At 52.4% G+C, this 8,340-nt stretch overlaps 3 protein-coding genes across 3 annotated transcripts in view; all 3 read right to left on the bottom strand.

Annotated features, from left to right (window-relative positions):
* Positions 1 to 483: 483 nt before the first annotated feature.
* On the bottom strand, positions 484 to 1,554 carry NGA_0514800 (s-adenosylmethionine decarboxylase proenzyme; the record flags this gene model as incomplete). Its single annotated transcript, XM_005855967.1, has 2 exons — positions 1,262 to 1,554; positions 484 to 1,141 (listed from the first exon to the last, which is right to left on the bottom strand). The coding sequence occupies exons 1-2, from the start codon at positions 1,519 to 1,521 to the stop codon at positions 484 to 486; spliced, it is 918 nt and encodes a 305-aa protein (XP_005856029.1). The 5' UTR covers positions 1,522 to 1,554.
* A 3,812-nt stretch (positions 1,555 to 5,366) lies between these two features.
* On the bottom strand, positions 5,367 to 7,049 carry NGA_0514600 (uncharacterized protein). Its single transcript, XM_005855965.1, has 2 exons — positions 6,280 to 7,049; positions 5,367 to 6,013 (listed from the first exon to the last, which is right to left on the bottom strand). The coding sequence occupies exons 1-2, from the start codon at positions 7,015 to 7,017 to the stop codon at positions 5,840 to 5,842; spliced, it is 912 nt and encodes a 303-aa protein (XP_005856027.1). The 5' UTR covers positions 7,018 to 7,049; the 3' UTR covers positions 5,367 to 5,839.
* An 867-nt stretch (positions 7,050 to 7,916) lies between these two features.
* Positions 7,917 to 8,340, bottom strand: part of NGA_0514900 (uncharacterized protein) — a gene marked incomplete at both ends in the record, with an annotated part of 1,845 nt that continues 1,421 nt past the window's right edge. Inside the window, 2 exons of the mRNA XM_005855968.1 lie at positions 7,917 to 8,022; positions 8,330 to 8,340. The exon at positions 8,330 to 8,340 is cut by the window's right edge and continues 265 nt beyond it. Of these exons, the coding sequence (XP_005856030.1) occupies positions 7,917 to 8,022; positions 8,330 to 8,340 (117 nt within the window). The remainder of the gene's footprint in view (positions 8,023 to 8,329) is intronic.

Below are 8,340 nucleotides of genomic sequence, written 5' to 3'. Positions count from 1 at the left end.
AGGGAGGGAGGGAGGGAAGGGTGAAGAGCACACGGGAAGTATCAAGCGGTGTGTTTGGAGGGAAGAAAAGAAGGAAGGGAGAGGGAGATAGAAAGTTTGCGACATTATTGGCGGATTATAAATGTATTGCCGATCCTCAAAGCACCTAACCTAAAGCCTAAGGAAGGCAAAGTGTTGTACATATTTGACCAGATAGGCTCTAGGATCCGTACTCCTCCTTTCCTTTGAGTGTAGGAACCGCGGATGGGTTTGTTCTTTTACTTTCGCGCCATTTTGGGGCAGCACGCCATGGCACACGAGCTCTCGGTACAGTATGACTTTGAAGTGGACGGAAAGAGGAAACGCGTGCCGAGGGCCCTGTGAGACTTTGTGGCGGCCGTCCCCCAGCCAAAGGAGGCTTACCATGCACGAGAAGCATCCCACGCTCAGCTCTGAAGCTTGGCGAACGCGTCATCGTAGGGCAGTGACGGTTTTGGAGCCAGGTCAAACGCAAGATCTATCGCAGGTGGTGAATTTCTTCACGTTTGCTCGTCCTCCCTCGCTGCGCTCTCTCCCCTCTGCCACCAGCTCTTTCTCCATCTCTTTCCCTGCCGCAACCCCCCTTTCCTTCTTTTCTTCCACCCCCCTTCGCTTGTCTCTCCGCCTGCCTAGCCCGTCATTCGCGCCAAAAAGGGCTTCGTCAAACCCGTCTAATTTCCTGTCTACATTTACCCTAGTTTGTTCCCTGTCTTCACTCCCTCCTTGTGCCATGTCCAAATGCAAGAAACGGTCATGGGCCATTCTTCTGACCAAGTGCAGGCCAGGCACGGCGTCGGTTAATCTTTGATGCAATTTATCAGCTATCTCCGCAGGGTCGGTCGGGCCGCACGTAAAGACGTCCAAGGCCAACCAACCCTTTTCGGAATAGCAATGCGCAGATACGTGGCTTTCGTCGATCAAGCATATGCCAGTGAAGCCTGGAGGGCTCAGACCATCGTCACCGAGGACAACGACATGGGAATGCACCTCCCGTACCCCTGCTTCCCGTACTGCGGCGCGCACAAGAGCCAGGGTCATTGTCGCTCCGTCTTGCGCGTCCACGAAAAAGGACGTATAATCCAGGGTTAAGTGACGACCATGTGCCTTAATTACGCCGTCGTTGCTGTAAGGAATCGAAATTTTGACATAGGAAATGGTTGGGAGGTATCAGTAAATTTGCTACAGGTTGGGAGGAGGACAGGAGGTTTGATACCACGAGGCGAACTATGTATCCCCGGGCTACCTGGTGCTGGGCACATCGACGTTCCCATTCACGTCACATGAGGCTATGCTCTCTTCGGTGGTTGACTGGCTTGTCGGTCTCGACCATTGTAATGACGCCGAAAGCGAGGGAGCAAGCCTGGCGTGTGGGAGATGTGATGGCCAGCCGTGCGACAAAGCTGCAGGAAGGAAAGCGTGCGCGTGGCACACAAAAAACAGAAGCTGCAAAACAATGACACCTCCAGTGCGATCAGTGCCTCCCCTTCTCTTGCTATGGAACATACTTCCCTGTTGATGGTGAGAACTTTTGATCAGGACTAGTACACAAGGGCGATTGAAGCCGCGACGTTTTCGACGGCAAGTATGAAGATGGTCAACACAAAACTTTCTGACGCCCGAGACCCTTTTCCCCATCATTCAGGCAAAAATTGTGGGTCGATGCATTGCAGAAAAAATTTCTCGTGTCTACACAGTCGCATTGCCGAATAAGTGCTTCATTTTCCCCCCTTATGTCTGCTCCAGCGTTGTGCTTGACGTAGTATAGTACGTAAGCGGAAGAATGACGCGGTCCCGATGGAGCCCTGTTGCATGTCATTTTCCGTTCCTTAAAGTGTGTCAATGGCATACACTACTGACGTTAAAATTAAGCCTGTCCGAAAATGCGTTTATCACCACTCACACGGTTTGATTGAGCGTGCATGCAAGGTTAGAAATTCGAGTGGCGGGGCTGGCCCATTCTCGTAATGGGTCTTGCGCCGTTTCATATCAGAACTTCTAAAAGTAAATCCCGAGAGACAGTAACTCAGATAGATGCTCCTTTACAACATTTGAGACAGGAAAATAATTGAGAGGATAATTAACTGAAAAAGTGTCGGGTAAAAATGTCATTCCTTCGCAACGCGCACAGGATTTCCTGTACCTACCCGAACCTGCCCTTCCCAGTACATCAGGAGCCCACCAAATGGCATGTCGAAAATCCTTGTACAATAACTTTTTTTGGTAATATATCAAGCTTCGGGTCATTCAGTATCGCATTCATCGAACGCCTCGTTGTGTTGAGACCTTCGCTTCTTCTACCCCTTTGTATTCTATTTCCGTTGAAACCTTGGCAGGCCTTCGTCCTTCAAGAGCACATGGCATATATATGCGGGTTGTTCAACATCACTTCTCTTGCACCCTTCCCTCCATCCGCGTCCACGCGTCTCCCCACGCGGACCCACATATTCTCATTCGCCACATCCCACATGCATTGCGTCCTGTCCAGACCATGCGAATTCGGCAATTCTAAACACCACGACACCGTGGTAGAGGAAGGAGAGGGTGATGTGGAAGAGAAAAACAAGCGAGCGTTCTGCGCCTTATCCCCTTTCTTGCCCGTTTCGAGGCGTACCGAAGACAGGTCAATGTCCGGGACTTGAACAAGGAGGGAGCAGCCACATTCCTCTTCCGTCACGTCTACCGGCGGGGACGGCAAGGGTCCTCCACTTTCATCACTGTGACCGATAGAAGCAAGTCCCTCCTTTCCTCTCCTTCTCTTCTCCTCCTCTCCTTGTGTCTCGGCCTCCACTGGCGACCCTTTTCCCTTCGGCATGCCTTCTCCTCCTCTTGACCCTCCCAGTACCTTGATCGTGCTCTGAGGAGGCGGGGTGACCCATCGCCCGTGATCATTCCTCCCTCCTTCCCTGATCTTCTCGCCTATCTCTGTCGCTTTGCCCCCTTCCTCGATACAAGCTTCTTCCTTCTCCCCTTCCTCCTCCTCCTTCCCTCCGGCCGCCCTCCCCATGACAACCATCTTTCCTGCATCCTGTTCCACAGCCAACTTCAACACCATCGTCCGCTCATGCCTACCTTCCCGCTTTATCACCCTTGCGATCATCCTGTCTCCCTTCGCCCCCTCTTCTTCCTCCGCCGTCACCGCGGGATAGGGCAGGGGGACCACGACGGCATACCTTCTTCCTTCCTTCCCTTCCCTTCCTCGGAACGTACGGCTCTGGATTCGAACCTCCCGCCGCCCCACATCCACCACCCAATTCTCACACACCATCCCTTCTTCACACTCGCCCTCCTTGGACGGTAAAGTCACCTTAAGGAGGAGGAAATTCGGGCGGGAAAAACGCGCACAGAGGCGTGTCTGCGGGGCGTCCATGAGGCCGGAGAGGTCTTCTCTCTCATGCTGCTCGTGGAGGGTGTACTTGAGAGGAAGAGGCAAAGGAGGGGACGCGAAATGAAGTGGAGTGTCGGCGCTTGAGTTACCTGTCTGGGCCTCTGTCATGACCGTCGCGCCTCCTTTCCTCCCTCCTCTTCCTCCTCCTCCTTGTCCTCCTCCTCCTACTCCTACTCCTCCTCCTTCTCGCCCTCCTTCACCGCCTTTTTCTCCTCTGTCTGGTCCGGCGCTTTCTCTTCTTTTCCTTGTTTCACCACGGCTGTCTTCTCCTAGTTCAAGCTTTTCGAACATTTCTTCAACGCCAGCTCCTTTGAGATTTCCTCCTTCCCCTCCTCTTCCACCCTTTCTTTCCGCTAACTCTTCTTCTCCTGCTCTTCCTCTTTTGTCTCCTTCTTGCATGCCTACAGCGTCGGTCCTTGAGCATACTGTTGTTGCTGGTATAGTGTGTGTTTGAAGAGCGGGCGAGGAGGATGGAGGGGGCTTTGGCGACGCAGCCAGGAGGTTCGCCTTCTCCACCAGCATGGGTACCACCGACCTCCCCGTCTTGTATCTGCAATTTTTCAAGATGACATACTCCCGATGCACGCGCACGATCTGCCGTCTCCTCCTTGGCTTCTCCGTTGTTTCCTCTCCCAGCCTATCGCCTTCCTCCCTATGCTTCCAACTCGCCAAATACCCGGACATGGCCAGTTCCACCACCCGGTCCATCCCGTCATGCTTGCCCGTCTCCCCGCTCCCCGCCTCCTCTTTCTCCTTCCGCTCCTCCAGGGCCCAGGTGATCGACGTCGGGTGCAAACAAAGGTCAACCGTGTCCACGTGCGTTCCATGTTGATCTTTTTCTGTCCGGAGACGGCCCATGGCGGCAGGGAGTTTCCGCGAACTTGAATTCGCGGCCTCCTCTTTCCGAGGTCCCGGCGGCTGTAGGACCTCGCCAGCGTGGGACCGCTCAGGGATCAGCACGGAATTAACCACATTGATGAACACCTTGACTTTTTTTGTTTCTTTCTGCAGACTTTTTCGGCCATCGACACCAGTCTCTTCCACCGTGACGTGCGCTTTGACAACAAAGCCGGGGCGAGGACGCACCAGGATCCTTCCTTCAGGTACCTTGCCCTGGCACTCCCATGCGTTAAGTTCCTCAATCGATAAGCTAAGAGGGCTTATGCTGGTATACTGTCGATCGAGAAACGGAACGTTGAGATCCAGAGATTGCTTCGCTGATTGTAAATTTTCCTCCAAGCCCGAAAATGATAACTTTTCAGTGAAGGCTGCATTGTCAAGGGTCTTACCACCAGCTTTAGACCCTGACATATTCGGAAAGTACTCCGTGTGGTCTTTTCTGGAGCGGCAAAAGTTTAATGCCCGCTGAAATCAGAGGCGTAGCGTGCCTTTTTGGGGGGGGGGGGAAAGGAGCATGCATGAGTTCCAAGGAGAACAGTGAACTCAAATTTCGACGCATATCTCAGAAAACTGATAATGAAATATAAAAGAAAAGGAAGGAGTGCATATTCTACCCCCACAAAAATGGTGGAGGGATTTGTTTGAAAATCCGACGGGACTATTTATTTGGGAATTTAGCGGTCAGGAAGAAAGCGTCGAGTAGCATCTAGAATGCCGAGAAGCTGTGAAAAAATCGCTTCCCAAACGCAAGCCTGCTTACGATGTGGTTCATTTCAAACGCAAGCGCATGTGAATGTGTGCGCTATGTATACAAATCCGCTGAACTGTCGAAGAAATACAGCCATGTGAGGTCAAATGAAGGCGAAAGAATGCAGCAAGGTCAAGGGGAGGGGAGGTTAACTTCGGCCCATGCTTTTTTTCTACAGCGGTAGCTTTCTCACGAATGCAAGTTTTGAATGTGAAGGTCTAAAGCACACTTAATAATGTGACCCTTTCTCAGGTAGAGGTTGACACTGACGCTCTCTCGTAAAAAAAATGTGCGATACAGCAGAGAAAAGTTGACTACATCCGGACATCTTAATTATCTCCTTACAGTTTCCTCCTGCAGGATGCTGAATTAATCGATTTTCGATGTGCAACCCTCATGGCGCTCTGCCATTAAATTATCATGTGTGCCTTGACTTCCTTGCATTCTGCAGCGAGGGGAAGAAGGAAGAGGTTGTGGAGAATGTACTCGGGAAGGACGGGAGCAGAAAAATGAGACGGGCGTAATCAGGGCTATGCTCGTGTTGACGAGCCCTTTACAACATTCAAAATGCTAAATTCCACTCAACTTAGGCATGAAATACACTTTCCTGCCAGAATCTTAGAATCTTAAAATCTGCCAGAATCTTCCCTGAAGTAGCTGTAAAGCTAAAGTCAACCTTGCCTCTTGGAAGTAAACTCTCCACGGCTCTCACAATGCACGACCATCTCCTTTCTCTAAACCACGCGACTCCTCTGACTGCACCAGCATGCTCGCTTTGCGCTCTGGCTTTACTTGGAGAGGCGATCGAGCTCGCGCCGCTTGGCCCGGTTGGGTCCTCTGGAACCCGAGTACTTTTCCATCTTTTCCTTGGCGCTCTCTTCCCTCTTGGTCTTCTGCAACGAATCTAGAAGATTCAACACGTTTGCTTTGAACTCCGTAAACCCCCAGAATGAGCCTTCCACCTGCACGAATGCCGTGGAGAGCACGCAAGTGGGAGGGCGAAAAGGGAGGGAGGGTGAGAGGGAGGAAGAGTGGAAGGCAATGAAGCGACAACGAGAAAGGCAGAAGACAAATACCATCTGACTTTAAGAATAAATACATTTCAACAAGAGTATGGAACAACCCGTAGCCACGGACAGGAAACATGGTCTTGTGTCTCCACTTCCCTTTTTCCTCCCTCTCTGCTCCACCGCTTCCTAAACCCCCTCGCTCCTCTCCTCCTACCTACCTCTGGCTCCCAACTCGTCGACATGATCGAATACGTGATGCCGACTAACGCGGCCAGGAAAGGCACTTGTGTGGAAAAAGCCACAAATGCTGGAGGGACGTCGATCTCGGTGTTTTTCGCCAAGTACAAATAAAACCCGAAAAGACCGATCCCACCCAGGACAGGGAAGAGAATAAAAGGCAACAGGCGTTTGAGCATACGGTTGGAGATGCGTTCTGGCAGGTACCCCACCACTCCTTCGTCAAGCAAACGCTGGGTTTCCTTGTACTCGTCGATCTCCCGCATGTCCATTTCCCGCTCCATTTCTTTCTGAATTTCCCAATACGTTTTCTTTTGCCGAGCATTCAAACGGTCAAGTTCCTGAAGGGAAGCCTGCGAGGCTGACAGTGGGTTTGAAGGGCCATCTGGCTCTGAGGAAGAGGTTGAGGCGGGGGAGGAAGAGGGTGATGGCTCCTGGGCCGGCGTCTTTCTCCCAAAACCTTTCGGTCCCGACGAGGATTTTCCTTGCCCGGATTCCTGCTCCTCAGCTGCGGCATGAAGAGGGAAAACAGAGGCGAAAGGAGTGGGAAGAGTCGATGGGTTGGGAAAGAAGGCGGAAGGGACGTGTCTTCTACTTTGCAGGAAAGGGGAGGGCATGGAGAGAGGGGCGAAGGCGGCCCCGGGGGCGGGGGCCAAAGCGAAGAAGGCTCCCAGACATCGGTAGGAAAGCCGCGACCTTCTAGACTTGGCTGCTGGCATACTCGTGGAGGGCTCTGTGAGTAGCTATGGGTGGAAAAGGGGGGAAGGCGAGCAGGAGTGACTGTGAGACACAGGTGTCGATCCAAAGCCAAGACGGGTGGAGGACGACATCATGAACACAGAATAACCGCGTGTGAGCTCCGTAACACGAGCATGTGGCACACGCGTACCACCTCATTGTCGTCCGTCCACAACGCAGTAGGTGCCTCAAGTTGCAGGTGATGCCCCGACAAGCCTTGAGCCTCCGCTTTGGGTTTTGGCGGCACAATTCTAGGACAGGCTGTGCGTAAGGACAGGCTAGATCCTGTGACGCGTTTCGCAGCGATGGACATGGACTGGGCGAGACTAGAAAACTATGCATGACGTCGCATTGGTGCGGTACCGAACGAACCAGGGGGAGTGTTAATGTGTGGTGGATGGCGGTGTTGTGACTTATTTAAGTCTTTTTGGGCATGACATTGTGTGTTAATGTCCGATCCCGACACGCATCCGTACATGCTTCCTGACGATCTCCCCTTACCCCACAAAACATGTACATGCACAGCGAGGGAAGAAAAAAGGGAAAAAGGAAGGTGCGAAGCAAGAGATGGGTTATTTTTCGAAGATCTGCCTTGTGGCCATGGCTACAACACTTCTGTCTGCCAACTTTCTCGCGACTGTGCAAGCCTTCGTGCTTCCCAGCAGGTACGATACATAAGAGGGAGCTCGAGGCATTGTTCCACTTGAGTGCATGGAATAAAAATTTACGTGTTGCATCCACCACAAATTTGGTATCTGCTATAACAGCCGCGTCAATGCGGCGTCTTCCCTCTCGACCAAGGTAAGTCACGGATAATGCTGGCTTGGCCTCCAAGCCCCGCTTTGTTCGTCACCCCCTTCCCGGTTCGTTTCCCACGGGGTCAGATGATGGGCGCGAGCACAGCCGAGGCCGGGGAGAAGACGACTATGACGGCAACAGACGTCAAGAACGGGGTAAGAGGTGGGAAAGATGGAGTCTTGGCCTCCCTAAGTGGGCCAAGAGGCGGATTTTAGAGCACAGAAGGACGCTTTTGATCCTCGCAGTCCCAGTCCTGTCTTACCTTTCTGGATACGCCATCCCATTCAGCTCATGGCGAAGATCATGGAGGACCCCAATCTGAAGCTACCGGATCAGTTCCAGCAAGGTGCGTAGGGGGGAAATGTGCGCAGGAAAGGGGGAAGAAAGGGAAATATGAGGAAAGAGAGTGGGAGAGAGAAGAATGGGCGATGCATATATCTGAGCTTTTTACCCCCTACATGGTGTAGCACTGACGGATATCTTGGATGGCATGACCGAGGTGGCGG

Source organism: Nannochloropsis gaditana (assembly GCF_000240725.1).
Source record: "Nannochloropsis gaditana CCMP526 unplaced genomic scaffold scaffold064, whole genome shotgun sequence".
In the NCBI taxonomy this organism is placed as follows: domain Eukaryota; class Eustigmatophyceae; order Eustigmatales; family Monodopsidaceae; genus Microchloropsis; species Microchloropsis gaditana.
Note: the sequence above shows the minus strand (reverse complement) of the source record. Positions and strands in the feature narration are given on the sequence as shown.